Raw genomic sequence first — 18,805 nt, 5'->3', positions numbered from 1 at the left:
TGCTGAGCTTATTCATGTAGCTAAGGGTTACAGACAAACTCTCTCCAGGCAATTCTTGGAACTACATGACAAGCTTTCCAATGGCTTCCTCTTTGTTTGTAACGGCTCAAGAATTTGAAACCTTTCTCTAGCCTGTGGAGCTGAATAGCGTGAGAATGTGCATATCCTTGGTTCTAAGTCATCTGATAATGCCAGCCTGTGGTGCGTTGACTTGGAATCTTTTCTACGATTCATTCATCCTATAGCCAGATCCAACCTTTCTGACAAAGGAGTAATGCAATTTCCCCCCTGCCATTTCCTGACTCCTAGTCTACATTTTGTAACACGAGAAAGGAAATTTAACATTACACAAAAGCCGAAAAAAACATTTTGGCTTTGTCTAGATGCCAGTGGTTCCCAATCTTTTTGGTATGGTGACTCACAAGTCCAAATTGACTTGGTATACTAATCCACTCACAAAACCAGAGCATGCACAGATCAATAAAACTGCAAAAGTCGGGGACCTGCTTTCACAGGCTTTGTGACCCACTTTTGTGTTGGGACTTGCTGGTTGAGATATGCAGAAGCACAAGTCAGTCATGCTTCTTCACTCTACTTCTGAATCACGTTAGGAGTAGGAGAGGGTTTTGACACCCGTTAAGATATTTGAAGATTACCAGTGTTAAAAGGGCTGGGGAGAAAATGGCTGCATCTTGAAGCTGGACCAACAGAGATGCAGGGTCAGAGTGCTCCTTAAAGCCATCCTGCCTTGCCAGCTGCGCTTTTGGTCCTGAGCTTCCCACTCTTCCCTCCCTGATCAGCAAAGCAGGATTAGCTGGTTGCTTTGAGGCTGAGCAGGAATTTTGGGGGTTCCTCCTCCAACTGGCCAGGAATGTGATCTTTTTAAGCTGCTTCAAATTGTTGTTTCAGGGTATGGTTAATTAAATGAGCCTGAGTTTAAGCTTTAATAGGGATAACAGGAATTATACAGGTTGAAGCACTCTATAATTTGGATGAGGGGGGGAATGATGTAAGCCACTTTGGGTCCCAATTGGAGATAAAAGTGGGCTATGAATGAAGTAAATAAAATAAATACTAGGTTAGATTGCAAAGTTCCCTGAGGCATCCAAAGACTGGTGGTGGGGTCGGGAGAGACACAAACCAGCCATTCATGGCTGAAGAGTCCCAGGGGTCTGGAGGAGAGGGGTAAATCCCAGAGCCCTTATATTGAGAAGTGTGGGGGTAATGAGGCTGTGGCCCCCTTGAGCTCTGAAGCAAGATGGGATTGCAGGGCCCCCATGGCTGCCTTTGGTGGTGGAAAGTGCCATCAAGTCACAGCTGACTTATGGTGACCTCATAGGGTTTTCAAGACAAGAGACATTCAGAGGTGGTTTGCCATGGCCTGCCTCTGGCTCACGACTCTGGTATTCTTTGGAGGTCTCCCATCCACATGCCAGCCAGGGCCGACCCTGCTTAAGTTCTGAGGTCTGACGAGACTGGGCTAGCCTGGGCTATCCAGGTCAGGGCATGTCTGCTTTTACTCCCTGCACTGAATTTTGTTTTGATCCTGAGATCAAAATACATTTTTTTTAAAAGCACGCACTCTTAACTAATAGTTAATTTCATTTCCCAGCAACTTTGTGAAACTGTAGACAAAATACATAAAAGAAATAGTATTGCATGTATTTTATGCCAACAGGCAGTGAGGATGAGCAAGTGTGACTTGAGCTCTAAAACAATAACTATTACTGTGTTCCTAGCCAGCTTTCTTTGAATGCAGTGGCTGTGTTTCCAGTTATAGGCTGAATAGCTCTGCAGACTATAAGGAAGGCTCCAGGCTTTCCATGTTATGAACAGACAATATGGATGCAAAAATATGCGACCAGCACTTGCTGCAGCCCAATGCATTTGGAAGTCCACATTAGAAGTAGTTTTTCTCACTGCCAGTTTACATCTCTTGAGATGTGGGTGGGCCAGCCACGCACGTTTCACCATGAGGACTAAAGGGAACCTCCACTTTTAGAGACAGTAAACTTCTGAATACCAGCACTAGGAAGCTACATCAAGGGGGAAGGCCTTGGCCTCTATGACTTGTTTGTTGGCTGTTCAGGCCAACTTGTTAGCCACTGTGTGAAACAGGATACTGGACAAGATGGACTATTAGTCTGATCCAGCAGGGCTCTTATCTTTTAATGCAGAGGCCTCCTGATTCTAGCAACATGGGGGCTGTGCCAGCTGCAGGAAACCACTGAGTGGCCTGCACTCTCTCAGCTACTGAGATACAGCGTGCAAGTGATCCCTGGTACAAGCGTACTCTTTGCATGGGAAGTTCTCACCTACACCACAGCGGGACTGGAGGAACAGTCAGTTCCAGCTCTCCCCATATGGGGTATTCAGGAGAGGATGATCCTAGCCTGGACTGAGAGACACACGGGGACTGACCTTGCCATTCTATAGCGGCGGCGGCAGATAACTCCTGGAGGGCGGCAATTACCACGGATTCTCCTGATTTTTTTTGTGTGTGTGTATATGTATATGCAACAGGGTATCCATATCGTCATATCTTCTTGCCACTGATATGGACAGGTTCGTGCTCTGTATCAGTGTGCAGTTCTTCAGTGAGTGATATGCTTATCTGCATGAATATTGAAAGAAAATACTTCCTTACCATTGGTCCTGGGCCAAAGTCAGCTGATTTAGATTGATCATATTGAGCAGCAAAGTTCTGTAGGAAACAGAAAGGAGATATTCCTATAATACAGAAGAGATTCTTTAGCATTTAAAGTAATGTGCACAATATGGCTACCCCAAAATGCATGCTGTTGTAATAAATCTAACCCTTTTGCTTCCAGAAAAGTATGGAATTTCATATTTCATTGATGGTGAAAGCTCAGAATGAAACTAAGAGCTCAGGCTGATTCAAGGAAAATAAATATCTTAGTACAAAGATTATTTTCACTATACTGAGTAAATCTAATTAGTATTCTAGCCTTTTCTAAGCACGCTACAGAACTATACAGATATTAAAGCAAAGCTTTACAGATATCTAAGAGGTGTTCTTGAAAAGAGCGATTCGTTTATTATTTATTATTTGTATTTATAGCCCACCCATCCCGTGAGCGGGCTCAGGGCGGGTAACATCATAAAACATACAATAAATACAATTAAAATTAAACAATGTAAACAATTTAAAAATTAATAAACATTAAAACACAGTCACACTTCTAACAAATCAGCTGGCTGTGGGTTCCCTGGCATATTATTTGGGTTGATAAGTAGATGGGTGACAACCACCTCAGGGAGGCCCCATAGAGACGTCTGCTGCCCTCAACCAAAGGCCTGGTGGAACAGCTCCGTCTGTTTGCTCTTCAATTCTTATATCACAAATGATCAGAAAACAGCTTTAGACCTGGTTTTACATTTCCATTCTAGGCTTGCTAAAACACTGAACAGTGATCCTTCTGAAAAGGTGACCAGCCTTCTAGATCAGGCTGCAGGAGTTCAGCAGTGCCATCCGAAACAGATTTATGCCCTTCCAAGCCCATTGATATCAACGGACTAAGATAAGTAGAAATCTGCTGAGGATGGCACTGTAAATCCCAGGGTGATTGTTTTGATTAAACAGCCTGATCTGTAAAATGGGGCTCTAGGATTTATGCCAAATTAACGTTGCTGAGTCACACTGACTTATATTTGAGCATTTCTGCTTTTAGCTTCATTTTAAACATGTTCGCTAATCAGAAATAGATTGCATTGACGTCAACAGGCCTTATTTCCTAGTCTATTAAGTATATCTAGGATTCAAGAATTAGGGAGTCACCTGATAACCTTGTCAAGAAACATGGTTCACTGCTTTACATAATATTTGCCTAGCTTCTTTTATGGAATATTATCGATGTATTGATTTTAATTGATGTTTCTTTTGAGATTTCTATTAACTGAACCATCTTGTATCAATTTGGAGAAAAGCAGGTTAGAAATTTCTCCCATGAGAATGGACAGGGGGAGGTAGAATCTGCAGTCTGACCTTCGGTCTCAAGACATTCAGTTTTGCAAATGAGATTTTTTTCCCACAGAAAAGTCTAGCCATGTAAGGATGCTCTAAGTGTATAGCCCCTTTTAATGTTTAGAGGGCATTGTACAACATCAGCAGCAAAACAGCATGAGTGACTTGGTGGCCTGTTTTGTTTATATGAATTCAGTTAATTAACTCCTGAATGGGAGAACAGTTCTTGAGTGTACCGAGTGAAGGAACATTGAATTAAAATGGAAAATGGTAGATAAAACATTCATTTCATGACTGTACATAATTCTGGAGATGTTCCTATAGAATACAATGGAATCTGGAAAACACATCTGAGATGATACGTTCATGGATATGATGTCTGTTCCTTTTAAAAAGAATTCTAAACCACTTATGCTACAATGCACCACCAAACAACTTCAATAAATAAAACTTTAGATGCCTTACTCCGCCAAGACCGGGAGGACCAGGGGGCCCTGGGGGGCCTGGTGGACCATCTTCACCATCTCTACCTGGTGGGCCTGGTGGACCCTATGGGAAAAATTTGTACAATGTTAAATAAAAAATGGAAATAGCCAGATTTTAAGTAGTCAAGTTATGATGAAATAAAAGCTGGTATTGCATAATCCCAGATATCTTTACAAGGTTTGAAAGCTAAAACCATTTAAGTTTCCTTAGTTTTCCCATAGAAATCACAGGAGTTGGAGAAGGAGGACAATATTAAAATTTTATGGACATATTAATTACAATTTCAATAATTTAAAAAAATTAAGTACAAAATTGACATGTGGAAGAGAATAAAGATCCATACTACCAAGATCAGAGTCCCCTTGAGCAACTGGCTACTTTGGAGGGTAGCCTGTGTGGCATAATACCCCACTGAAGTCCCTCCCTTCCTCAAACCCCTCCCCTCCCCAAGCTCCACCCCCAAATCTCCAGGAATTTCCCAACCCCTAGCCATAATACAAAGAAAGGTTCCCAGAATCTTGGGGCACTCTTGTCTGTTTGCCCCCAAAATATGCCAGGGTGGTCCCAGACTGCATACTCTGATCCCAAAATTTAAGGTTTATGAGTCTTTCATGTAATTCATATTAACTTATGTCACTTAAAGTGATACAAAGGCAAAACTGGGTGTTGTCTTTTGTACAGTGAGTATTTATCACAAATAGTGTACAATGACAACAACTATAATGTAAGAATTAGGGAGGGGAGGACTAATATGGCTGTCCAGAACTGGACTATGAAAATAAACCATTTAATAAAACAACATCTATATCTCCATCAATCCCCAAACAGACATGTTCATTTCCAGCAATTTATATGTAAATTAGACAATGAAAATAACAAATCAAGCATCATACAAATATGCACTCCCTGTCCCAAGATTTCTAGTAGCCTCCCTTTGCTACAACTGTTAAAGACTTTGTATATATCAACAGACTGAAAGTCAATTTGGCTCTAAAAATAATTACAAATGTATGGATAGTCAATCCCTTGTTTAGCACTAGAATCAACAACAAATTTACTTAATTAGGTTTGTTGGGACATATCCATATTTCAAGAAACCGCAATGATTAACAACCTTTTAGTTGTTAACAGATACCCATACATTAGGCACAAAATCTCTGCTGATATTTGCAAAATCCAAAAAGGGAGCCATTTACTGCCTGGTGGAGTGGAAGTGGTATTCTAGGTATAACTTGATAACTTTAATTTCATATATCTGTGTTGGGAGAGTGAGGGTAGGACTCTTCCAACAGCCCTCCCACCAATGCTTTTGATTGCTAATTCCAGCGATGAGATACATTCTAGGCAGGTCACAAGCATGGCTCCTTCTGGTTGTCCCAGAATGCACCTGGAACAGCACTGACTGTTCCACTAAGCATACTTGCTGGAGAAATAGATCCTACACATCTTATACAGCACAGGCCATTTCAGGTTAAAGCCTTAGTTCCTTGGCACATGATTAGCTCTAAATCAGGCCTGCACACAAACTGTGACCCATCAAGTTAAATACAGCATGGTGGACTATTAAAATTTCAACAAACTGTTTATAACACTTGCCTGGGCCTCAGACAACAGGTCGTGTGTATGTGTTGAGCACCTGAATTACAAATGGTGATAGTTTTCACTAAACAGGCTTGCCAGCTCTGTGTTGGGAAATGGGGGGGGGGATCCAGAAGGTTTGGAGGTGGGTGGGACCTCAGCATGGTACAAGGCCATAGAGTTTGCCCTCCAAAGCAGCCATTTTCTCCAAAGGAACTGATCTCTATTGTCTGGAGATCAGTTGTAAAACCAGGAGATCTCTAGGCCCCACCTGGAGGTTGGCAACCCCATCACTAAATGTCAAACAACAGGGAAGGAGTCTTAAGGGCTGCCTTGAAACTACAACCTTTACTAATATACTTTTAAACACCCCAGGGCCTCTTTACATGCTGTGTGGTGACAAATGTATAGCTATCATTGCGCAAAAATGCTGTGGGGAACAATGGAATTGGCCACTCCTGATTCCCTTATGTGCTAATAGTACAAGATGGTAGAAAAACATGCATTCCATCATGCATTCATCTTTAGTTTTTTCATATACATGTTGAAAATGTACACAAAGTAGCACGTACAGTGCAATCCTAAACAGAACTGCACCCTGGGTAAGTCCACTGAAATCAGTGGGTTTAGAAGGGTACAACTCTACTTAGGATGGCACTGTCAACAACTGCATCCCTAAGGCCTGATATATGACTTGCATTCTTATCCCTCTGTGGTAGAAAACCCATACACGGTAACTGATCTGTCAAATCAACATCCAAGCATTGCCTGCTTCCCTATTCTATCTGAAACAGGAAACAGACAGCGCTATAGGGAGGGGAAATAGTAAGGCTATGGCCTTTCTGTCAAACACTGAGATTGTAAATGTGTTCTTCAGCTGGCCAGACTGAATATTTGGAGAAATCACTTCAGGGGAAATTTGTGAAGGAATCAGGTAGGAAGCATAAGATCAGTGTGGAAAAGAGTGCTGTATTTAGCAGTATGCAGCAGGCAAGGTTTGAGGATTAGTAGAAAGACAGCACTGGAACCAGTTACAGTCACCATTCCTGAATTCATAAAGTTGTGCCACAGTTGTGGCAAATCTATCAAATCTTGCATTGATAATTAGCCACATGGCTACATCAACAAATTTCCAGTAAAGCAAACCAGTCAAACTAAGCGATACAAGAGCTGTCAGCCAGCCAGTGGAAATCAAAGGGGGTTCATTTTTAATGTATTGATTGAACCCATGGTCAACAAAGAAGAATTAAGAAGCAAGAGTTACTGTGCAATCGTAAACAAAGTTATATCCTTTTAAGTCCATTGAAGATAATGAGCTTGGAAGGGCCCAATTCAGTTTAGGTTAGCAGTGCTATTCTCATTCAACATGTAAATATGTATATATTTAAACACACACACACGCACACACACACATTCTGTTGGGATGTTTTTAACTCAATCTTCTTAATCATGCATTTTATTTAACTGAGTTTTTCCTTAATGCATCATGAAACTAAGAGCCTCCACTGATCACACTATAATGAACAGAACATTCCTCCCAGTAAATACATTTCATGACTACACTATATGGATGCAGACTGCATGCCCAGTAAAGGTAAAGGTAAGCAAATCAAGACATTTCAGTAGGACTTGGAAATGCAGATATCATCCCATTTCAAAATAGTTAAATGATTACACGTGTGGTCCAAATTCTGACCTTGTCTAAAAACACATACCTCCTCTGACTTCACTGACTTTTCCCAAACCATGCACGCATCAGTATCACAAGTAAATCTGTTCAGTCATACATAACATAACCTCATTCAACTGAATTATCTTAGGAAGTGTGTGTGTGTGCGTGTGTGTGCGTGTGTGTGTGTGTGTGTGTGCGTGTGTGTGCGTGTGTGTGTGTGTGTGTGTGCGTGTGTGTGCGTGTGTGTGTGTGTGTGTGTGCGTGTGTGTGTGTGTGTGTGTGAGAGAGAGAGAGAGAGAGAGATATTGATAGTTGGAACAAGCAGCCATGCCCTTTCCCACAAGTACAGGTATGTGATGATTTTAAATAATGATAGGGTTGTCAGGTCCCCCCTGGTCAATGGTGATGGTGGGGGACACGACTGGATAGGGTTGCCAGCTCCAGACTTGAAAACTCTTATAAATTTGGGGGTGGAGCCTGGGGAGGAGAGGGACCTCAGTGGGGTCCAATGCCATAGAGTCCACCCTCCAAAGCATCCATTTTCTCCAGGGGAACTGGTCTCTGTCGTCTGGAGATGAGATGTAATTCTGGGGAATCTCCAGGTCCCACCTGAACGCTGGCATCCCTACATAGTGAGTACTGAAGATCAGAAAACTGAGATTCGTCACTATATACTGTATGCATGACCAACAGGATTTCCCCAGGTATCTAGCAGTGGTTCAACTGGAACAGTTAAAAGTCAGTACAATCATGATTCTTTACCCTTTCTCCCTGTGGTCCTTTGTCTCCTCTGGGGCCCTGAAAAACAAAAAGAAAAGAAAAAACATCAGTTGTGGATTATCTTTAAAGTAAACAGTTTAAGTGTCCAAACCCATAGTCATGGTGAGAATTGTCTCTTAATGCCTCTTAATAAAAATGTGGCAAAAATACTCTATGAAAGCCAGAAACAACAGGAACAGCCAATGGGTCCCTTGGAAGTCTGCTCTACTGGTAGTTTACTCAACTGAATAAGTAAATTAATTTAAAAAAATTAATACTAATTAGCTCATCAGTATCTAGCATTAATCTATTACATGATTGTGCTATAAAGCAAGTATGTATATGCCTTAAAAATCTTCTTTGATGCTAATAATTTCAGAAAGACTTTCAAGAAGAATTGTTTAGATCTTACTCTCTCGTAAATGTTGGTTTCAAGTTTCATGTATTTCAATATACTGTAATCAATATACTACATGCCTAAACACACCAGAAACCTGGAAACCTTCAGTAAATCTTATTCTAAACTAATATTACAATATCCTTTCATTGTCCCCAGGGAATAAGCTCTAATGCAATTAGCATAAATGACATCTTGAACAAAAATGCCTATAACTGAATTTAGCAGAAGTTCTTCAATGAATGCAAACAGAATTGGGCTTCGCACATGCTTAGCTGTGAGCCAAAGAAAATTCACTAAAACTTAATGGGATTTATTTCCAATTGGACTTGAACAATTTCCTTTCCATTTTAAAAATTCACACATCTAAGTATACTTGGCTCTTCTTTAGATGTTCCATAGAAAACTACATTTGTAATCCTAAGGATGCTTTCCTGGAACGATGTCGCATTGACTAAATCAGGACTTCTGAGTAGACCTGTTTCGGATTGCCCCCAGTAGCCCCCAAACTCTTCTCTGAGAATCTTTGAATAATTTCTTACCTTCCGTCCTTGCCTTGCCTAGAAAGGAACAAATATAAACTTAGAGAAAAATCTAAAGTTATCAATATTTCATTCTAAATTCTAGCATTAACGAAATTTGTTATTAGGCAAATAAGTTGAAAGAAATCTGTATTTAGCACAGAAATCTACATTAAGTTAGTATTTACTACATCATGCAACTGAAATGCAATGAAATTGTCATACCAGAATTCATTCATGCTTCTTCTGATGCCGTGATGTTACTCTGACTCCTGGCTTTAAAGGGTAGTTATCCATCCCCCAAGCTACTAAGCATGCTGTGTGGGTCCTGTTGCTGCTGTGCCAGATGCTCTTAATCTTGCATTCACCTATAAAGGTAGCTTTGGTATGAGAAGGACTGCCCATTAGGAAATTAGGGGAGGATACATTTTCAGGCAGGCCCCATGCTACTTAATAATCATCAGTTCACCCATGCATGACTTGGTTAGTAACTGGCTGTATAGTCTATTCTGTCTGTTAGGATTTATTTTTTAAAATTATTGTACTGACCTCATTTACATCTGAAAAAAGATAAAAAAGGAAGAAGATACACAATTAATTGGCAAATTACAGAACCTTTCTTATTAACAAATATTGTCATTATCAATATTGAAATGCCCAAAGCAGGAAGGGCTCCAATGAAAATGAATTTAAAGCGAGGTAATCCCAAAAAAAAAACTAAGTAACCCCCCCCCCCCCACAGCACACACAGAAGTACTTAATACTGGTTAGTGGTTTTGATTGTAAGCCATTTTGTGTCTTTCTTAGCAAAAAGACAGGGTAGAAGTAGTTTAAATAGTTATCAATTAATAATGCTCATGCAAGGGCCCTTTGAATCCCAACCCCCGTTGTAGTCTCTGGAACCGAGCCACATTCCTTCTAGGAAATGTGAGACTGGCCTCTTGGAAAAAGGAAGCATGTCAATGCATCATAGAAATGGAAAAATCAGTATGTTGAGCATTTAAATCTGAGATGATTCAAACTGAGTTTATTATTCATACTTCTGTAATGCTTAGGAGGCCAGGTTATTCTTTCAGGTATTCTTGCTTATGCTATTAGGGTTGCCAGGTCTTGGCTGAAAAATACCCGGAGGCTTTAGGGGTGGATCCGGGAAAGGGTGGGGTTTGGAGAGGGGAGGGGCCTCAGCATGATACGATGCCACAGAGTCCATCCTTCAAAGCAGCCATTTTCTCCAGGGGAGCTGATCTCTGTCAGCTGGAGATCAGTTGGAAAAGCGGGAGATCCCCAGGCTGCCCTGGAAGCTGGCAACCCTATATTTGCTTGAATATGAATATTCCTTGAATATGATTATTTTTGGAATTCAAATGTTAGCATATGTATCAGCAAAGGCATTCCCTTTCTTTCTGAATATTTTATTCTGCTAAATTTTAAACTGGTAAAAGATTACATGCTGAATTGCTCTTGTAGATAAAGTCCAAATCCCTACATAAGCTCATATCCAGAGAATCATGACATTCTTTCTGTATGCCTAGAGAGACTTTGGAGTTGTGTTTCTCAAATAACAGCCTCATGTAGAGAATGGCAAACCATTTTTTTAAAATTTTAGAATTAATTTGTAATATGGCATGGAAGGCCTTGTTTCAAGAAAAAGTTCAGATACACACTGGGGCAGGTCCACGTGTCACCACTAATGTGCCACGTCTATTGTACCACCAGTATCAAAGCTGCCTGTTCTGGTTTTTAAATGACCTTGTTAAAATATTGATACCAGCACTACAAATGTGAGATAGCTTGCAGTGGTTTCTTTCCCCCTCACTTTTTTGTAAGTTGTACAAAGCAGGAGAGAAGGATGGGTAAAGTTCCTGTTGGAGGAGCAGAACCAAAAATAACACAGTGTTTCAGATTCCCTCTCTGCCAAATGCAGCCTCCAGTCTGGGGATAGGGCAAAATTTCATTGAAATGCACCAAAAAAATTACTGGCTTGTCTGCCCATGGACATGATCATGCCACAGGGACATCTGAGTGGTAAATCTGAAAACCTGCTTGTCTGGAGAGAACTGCCACTTGCTATGAGTTTTTAAATGCAAAAGTGTTCTAAAATTATCCTGTAGCCAAACTGTTTGACATGAACTCTAGGATTCCCTTGTTAATTTTGAAAATGCATTTACTATGATAACATTTAATAGTAAGTCTGGGGCAACACATAAAGGAAAATCTTGAGTTAGAAGAATACTAATGGGAAACTAAGTTACAGTAGAAATGATTACCACATTCTCGGTTATTTGATGCACCAGATGAAAAAAATATTCCAAAACTGTGTTTTTGTAAGATGACTGATCAAATAATACAATACACAGTAAATGGCACTTTGCTAGGGATGGGGGTTTGTCAATTGGTGCTATATTAGCTCTGTGCTATTGGGTTGTCATTATTTCTCCTTGTCACCAGCGTGAGAAGAAAATCTATTTACAAGGTGTGTAAGTCAGGATCAAGTCAATGATGCAAGAATATAATTACAAAAAAGAAAATGTTCCTACATTATTTTTGGCTAGTGTTCAATTACTAACCCTAAAGGGAATTTCTGCTTCAGCTAATCCAGTATCCTGTTACACAAAACGGGTATAGTGTAAATGTTTCTTTTACAATATGGATAGAATTTGCCTCATGCAATTTTTGGCATATCCAAGGGCTGATCTGAAAGTTAAAACCTGCATATACTTAAAGATACCAAATAGGTATGGTGATAATATTTTGCTGGACCAACTTCTGACTGTGTATCATGAAAGGTTTTGAGACACACAGGACTTCTTCTCTCAATCAGTTGTTGCAACATTAAAGCTACTCTGAGGCTAAAAGAAATGGGCCTAGTTCAAAATATTACCATAGTCAGTGTGGTTCGACAGCTTAACTGACACATAAAAACCAGTTTAAATCCATTCTCAGTTATGAAGCTCAGGCGTTGGCCTTAGCAAAGTTGCTCTCTGTCAGCATAATTTACCTCACAACATACTTGTGAAGTTAAAATACTGCCCTGACCTGACATTAGGATACCAGTCCGTCATGCGTTTTATATTCAATAATTCACTCACTGTCTTTAAAAATATCCCACACACGTGGACTAAAGATAATGAGTGTTTCAATTATCGTTATTTAATTGAATAATCTTCTCATTATTAGCGTGTTGCTGTGGTATTTTCACACAGCAGATGTACATTTATTCTGGATGACTTTTTTGTCTTCTCCACCACAAGGGGGCACTATGGATTAACAGCGTCAAAACATTCCTGGGATATCCATTAGACATATCTGTTCCTTTCTCTTTGCCTACCCCACCCCTAAACTAGGAAAAAGTAGATTTACTTTCCCTCTCAGTTTTCTCAAAAGTGCCTTCTTTCCCCCCAAGATACATCAAAGGAAACGTTTTGAACAATTTATCCCGAGAGATTTGCTCGTTAGCAATCTCTTCCCTGGCTCCTTCCTGTGTCGGGACGAATAACTAAACAGTCCTATCAATAATATTTTCATCAGGGTCGGTCCCTCCAGACTCCAAACGCTGACATCGGATCCCCAGTGCTACCTCCTGCTTCCCGCTAGAGGGCGCACGGTGAGCATCCTGACAGCGCTCCAGCTTCACACAAAGATCATGTACAACGCCCTAAAGCGCGTTGTATGTTCTCAGAGCAGCTGGTTCTCTTATTATTTCCTCAACTTCATCCAGTAAGTGGGGCAAAAAAAGTAAGTTAAAGCTTCGCTGCAGTTCTCCAAGCAGACGATGCTTACGCATTTAGGATTCTGCGCCTACTCAATGCCAACCTCATCACCATCCTCATGACGGTTTCCCCTCATACAAGTTTCTGAGTTTTTCTTCAGAGTGGTGGATTCAGTTTGAAAACGCCCCTCCTTCTCTTTAAAATGGGGTGGGGGAGTACCTGGGAGGGGGAGACTACTTGGCTTCTAGCCAGTATCAGCGCATCTGAGCCAAGAAGGAAGGGGAATTTCAGAAAGTTCTGAACAAGTCTAAACGCTTCATTTTGTGCGTGTGATGGAAATGAGGTCTTTCTCTCATTGCCCGTTCCATCAGTTGCCTAGAGGAGCTCTAACTCCCAAATCGGAACAGCAATCCATGCAGTATAGTTTCTTAAGCTTTGAAACGTGCCCAGCTTCAACGGATCTGGAATTTTCCCCAGCATCCCGCAAAAGGAAAAGGTTTCAACGGCAGGCAATAGTCTTTAGCAGGTACCCCCTCTCCCCACCCAGCTGCAAACAATCCGAAGGCACTTACATTGACTTGTTGCTAGGCATGAAGTTACTGCGAGCAGCAACAAAATCCGTGTATCCACAAAGCTGAGCATGTCTACTGCCTAGACATGCAGACTCCTTGTGTTTCAGAGTCCCTGGGTCGGTGGAAAGCTATTACCTAAGGGACGCAGGCATACAGTCGTGGTGGCCGGTAACTCCAAACTCAGCAGAAACCTGCTGCCCGGGATGCTAAAATAATAAGGCCCCCGTCAGCCCTATTTATACGGCAGGAGGTTCCCTGCGCTGACCGAGTCGTGGAACGCGCCGCATCCAATGGGAGGGCGGCAAGGCGCGCGGGCGGGGGGACACGGGGGCGCTGCGAGATCGTCACGTGGCCTTCTATCTCCAACCTGTCCCGGCAGTTTGGGCCGCTGCTGGGAGGGAGGCAGGGAGGCAGGGGCTGGGGAGAGGAAGGGGTGGGATGGACCCTGGAGCGGGGGGGGGGAGGCAGGAGGCGGGGATGTAAAATTGGTTCCATTCTTCCTGAGGACGTGGACACTTCTCGGCTTTAGGAAGGGGAAAAAATGACTGGCTGTCTGGATTTCTTCCCCCCCCTCCCCCTTTTGTCTTCTCTTGCGGGTTCCCCGCTTGGGAAGCGTCGGGACTTGCAGGCAGGCGGCACAGCCGGCCGCTTTCAAAGCAGGAGCTGTCCAGGTCCTGCCATCGAGGTGAGGGAGGGCAGCGCAGGGCAGGCGCCAGCGGACGGGGAGGAAACCTGGAGCTACCTGGAGCCCCTGACCCCCCCCTTCCCAGGAATCCAGGGCGATCAAAGCAAACCCAGGCGCCCTCCCTAACGGCCATTTACTCTGGAGCTGTAACTGGCAAAGGACTACTGTGGAGCAAGTGCTTTGGGGGAAGCAGCCAGAAGGGGGGGGATGTGGCTCCCTGGGGAATCTTTCTCCTTTGGGCTCCCAAGCACACACCCAGGGCTACCGCCGGCCAGCAATTCCACTCTTCCACCTCTGCACTTTTCCACACCAGGCACTGGGAGGAGGTCGCCAGACAAACGAGGGGCTCCAGAGTTCCCTGACAATTTTGCACAGAAAGAGAGAGAGGTAGAGTGAAAGAGGGAAGATGCACACTCCATTTCCCCCTCTCGGTGCAATTGTGCTTGGCCCCACTGCACTCAAGTTGCATGGGCGGCCCCTTCTTTCTCCTCTGGCTTGGCTTGCTTCCCCCCTGCATTCCATTTAGCCAATGAACTCATCCTGCACCGTTTGCAGGCCGAGCGCCTTCCATCCCCACCTATTCAGAGAGCCCTGATCTCATGCCTCCTCCCTTCAAAACAGAGGAGGGCAGCAAGGGGGAGATTCAGGCTCACCAATGGTCCCCTTTCCCGTCCAGGGCTGACTAAGGATCCTGGTCCAGACAAGACCTCCTCCCCTCCCACCTCCAGCCTGTAGAGGGACCCTAACTCCTGCAGGAACCTCAGGCCACCAGGACTGGCCAAAGTCCAGCAGAGCATACTTGGAGAACTCCATTCCTTGGAAGTCAGTCCCATTGATTTCTAGGGAACTTTGGTCCAAGAAAGCGAGCTGAGGATTTCATCTCTGACTCCACATCACTCCTGTTCCCCCCCCACCCCCCGGAATTCCTGGGCCTCCTTAGGCTGGCTGGGCGTCATCAGTCTCTCTTCCTTGGCTGTCCCGACTTTCCCACTAGCCACCCCCCCTTCCCCTCCCCTCTTCCGCGGTGGCTGACATGGCCATTCCTCCTTGCCAAGCCGCCTTCCATCCAATGGGGTGTCTCTTCCTTCTGGTCCCTCCTTGGGCATCTCAAGGAGGGTGAGCTGGCAGAGGTTTTACCTCAAGCAGAGAAGCTCCATTCGGTACGCGACATCCCTTCCCCAAGAGAGTCTGAAACAAAAGGCTCTCTTCTCCTCCCACTTTTCCCTTCAAGGATGGTGTGTGTGTGTGTGAGCAGGGAAGCCTGCAGGCTGCTGCTCTTCTGCTCCTCCCACCCATCCCCCCCTCCTCTTTTTTTGTTGCCAGGCAAAGAAATTCTTGCCCCGTCGCACCAACTAGCAGGAACAAGTTAGACTAAGAAGAACAGCAGCTTCTGGCTCTCTGTGGAATCTGCTCGCTCTGTCTGTGTTCAGAGTTGGAACCTGAAAAAACAGAATATTTCTGAGCATGTGCAGAGTCTCTTTTGAGTTGCCGCTGAATACCACAGCTAGTCAGAATATTTATTTGTTTAAGCTGTTCGTACCCCACTTTTCTTCCAAATGGGGACCTAAAGAAGCTTGCAACATTTCCCCTCCCCTGTTTGATCCTCACGATAACTCTGTGAGGTAGGTTAGGCTGAGAGAGAGTGAACGTTAATGGAGAAATCCTGAACACAGCCTGCAAAGTGCTCAGAAGACCAGCCAAGGCTGAGACTGGCGTATCTCAAGATTTGCTACTGTATTTGAAGATATGCCAGGGGTGGGCCAAGGCATGCCAGCACATGCCAGTATAACCCCAGAGTGCAGCATAGAAATGGGTAGCATGAGAGGGCAGGAAAGGCCTTACTTGCTATCTCAAGATGCTCCAGCCTGAGCCCTACCCAGTAGATAAATTCTGGAGTAAGTCTTTTCAGTTCCACTGAATTCATTGGGAGTGAAGAACCAACTGTCTGCCACTGTCTTCTGCCACATCTCATTGCCACTGCTTGGCACAGAATACCAGCAAACTCTGCAGCCAAGCACAGCTCTCCCAAGTCCTGTATAATCCCCCATCAGCATGTCTTGTTGCCTAGAGTTGCCCTGCCCAGAGGGCTTCCAGGTCACACAGGATGGCTTGCAGGAATCTCAATACCAGTTTCTTAATTAACTCAACAAATCTCAGAGAAACGCTCAAGAAAGAAACCATCCTCTGCTGTATAGCTGGATTGTAAAATGACTGTTTAGAGGGAGCAGCCCCATTCATGGCAATAACTCCTACATGGAAGACCTTTCATGTAGGAATTAATGTACAACCCATGTGGGGATTACTCAGAAGGATTTTTGTTCATTGTCCACAGGGTGCAAATCTGCCAAGAGTATACACAACATAGAAATAGCCCAACAAATACTACACAGACTTTGGTTTTGTTTTAATCAATGGGCTTTTAATAAGTATGAATAATTGGGCTAATGGGTGCAAAAAGCAAGGTAAACGCACACATTCACATTAATCTTATAGTTGTTTTCCACTTGTGTTCTGAGGGGGGGTTCCATTAAATTTCTCAGATGCTTATTAGTGCTTCCTTCATGAGCAGTAGACATTTAATGCATTAATGATCCTTTTGAGTCATCTAGAATTTGAAGGGCTGGATAAAGGAAAGCTATTGATTCAAAATTCAACAATCGTAGCTAAAACTGCTTTAGCACAGCACTGAAAACCAGCCTCTTCATCATCCATTATGGAATTAAAGTTCTAGATATTGTCCTGATGGATGAACACAGAGATGAGTATGCTGTTTCAGATGGTGTCTTGCAGAAATGGTTGTTATTTATTGGCCACTGGAGCACAAACTGTAATCATGTGAAACTGGAATATTTTCTCATTTTGTTTTAGAAAATAAATAGAGAAGAGATTATGGGGAAAGCACCTCAATTCAGAATGGGCCTCGTCTGGTTGAATTTTTTCCATAGCGTTCTCAGAGAAGCCTTGGTATTTTTATGAGAGTATAGAAAGACTAGGTTCCTTGGGGAGCTTACTGATAACTCTTTGTTATCCCAGTTTTTAATGGTTTAGGGCTACTTATCTATTTATAATTCTTCCTTCTCTTTTTCTTAGATTAAAACACAGAGAATTCACATCTTAAATTTACATTTCAGTCAGACGGTTACAAAAGAGGTGAGTTTGACAGACTTCCATTACTGAACTTAACTTGTTCCATACATCACAATATCGCTAACCCCACCCCACCCCTTTATATTTTCAGGTTATACTAACAAGAGGTAGATATCTTCCTACTTAGGTGAAGGAATGTTTGAGTTTCTTTTGAAGCTGAATTGTCTTGACTTTTCTTCCCAAAGAAGTACACCATATATTGGTATCTTTGTCATATACTGTCTGTAACATGTCTTTACCTGAATCATTGCTTGGGCCCTTAGAAATGGGCTCCTTTCATATATATTCTACCAGACATTAAATGATACTTTTGATTTGTGATTAGTTAATATATGATTGGAGCTGCAGTGGCTCAAGTGGTTAAGACGCTGAACTGCAGGCCGTGGAAGGTCGGTAGTTTAGCAGTTTGAGAACCGAGTGTGCCGCATGACAGAGTGAGCTCCCGTCTCTAGTTCCAGCTCCTGCCAACCTAGCAGTTCGAAAGCAAGAAATTGCAAGTAGATAAACAGGTACCACTTTGGTGGGAAGGTAACAGCATTCCGTGCGCCTTGGTGTTTAGTCATGCCGGCCACATGACCACGGAAACGTCTTCGGACAGCGCTGGCTCTTCGGCTTTGAAACGGAGATGAGCACCGCAACCCTAGAGTCGGATTCGACTGGCTTTCAAGCAAGGGAACCTTTACCTTTACCTTTAATATATCATTATAACTAAAATGAATGCTGCTTTGTTGTAAAAAGATTCTGATCTGTACCTATTGACACATACTTGAAAAATTATTTTCCTTGTATGAACTCATGCACCTTGACTTACAACAAAGCAGCATTCATTCTAGCTATAATGATATATTAACTAATCACGTTGTGATAGTCAAGAACCTTTTCAGCTATAGTAACTTGTTTCCTGGAACAGGCTTTCAGTGGAGATTTGCAGGGCATTTTGAAAGCAGCGTAAATCAGTTCTTTTTTGTGAAAGCATCCCCTCTTTGAGATATAAAATTGCTTAGTGAACCGTGGATAGGGAGGAAATGGCTTTATTTGATGTATTTTTTCATTCTTGTAATTTTATTATGGTTGCATTTCTAATGAAGTTAGCTGCCTTGAACTTATGCCAAAGCAGGATATATATACACGTTCACATACAAAAAGTCTATTTTTATAGAAATGTATAAAAATTGAGGGATCAAATAGTAAAATTCATTGAACTGCTCAGATCACATACTCCCATTACTCTTCAGAGTAAACTGTTTGAGTGTCCTACCAGACATGTCAAGTATTGTTTGCATTCTAACTGGT

At 42.7% G+C, this 18,805-nt stretch overlaps 1 protein-coding gene across 1 annotated transcript in view; it reads right to left on the bottom strand.

The window, feature by feature from the left end:
- Window positions 1-13,895, bottom strand: part of COL1A2 (collagen, type I, alpha 2) — a 77,308-nt gene extending 63,413 nt beyond the window's left edge. The window contains exons 1-6 of the mRNA XM_015420217.1: window positions 13,681-13,895; window positions 9,948-9,958; window positions 9,420-9,437; window positions 8,484-8,519; window positions 4,451-4,534; window positions 2,648-2,704 (exon numbers count right to left, since the gene is read on the bottom strand). Coding sequence (XP_015275703.1) covers window positions 2,648-2,704; window positions 4,451-4,534; window positions 8,484-8,519; window positions 9,420-9,437; window positions 9,948-9,958; window positions 13,681-13,750 — 276 coding nt within the window. The 5' untranslated portion in view covers window positions 13,751-13,895. The remainder of the gene's footprint in view (window positions 1-2,647; window positions 2,705-4,450; window positions 4,535-8,483; window positions 8,520-9,419; window positions 9,438-9,947; window positions 9,959-13,680) is intronic.
- Window positions 13,896-18,805: the final 4,910 nt, after the last annotated feature.

The sequence above is a fragment of the Gekko japonicus genome, unplaced genomic scaffold (genome assembly GCF_001447785.1).
Source record: "Gekko japonicus isolate JY-2015 unplaced genomic scaffold, Gekko_japonicus_V1.1 scaffold154, whole genome shotgun sequence".
NCBI lineage: Eukaryota > Metazoa > Chordata > Lepidosauria > Squamata > Gekkonidae > Gekko > Gekko japonicus.
This window is presented reverse-complemented; position numbering and strand designations above follow the sequence as displayed.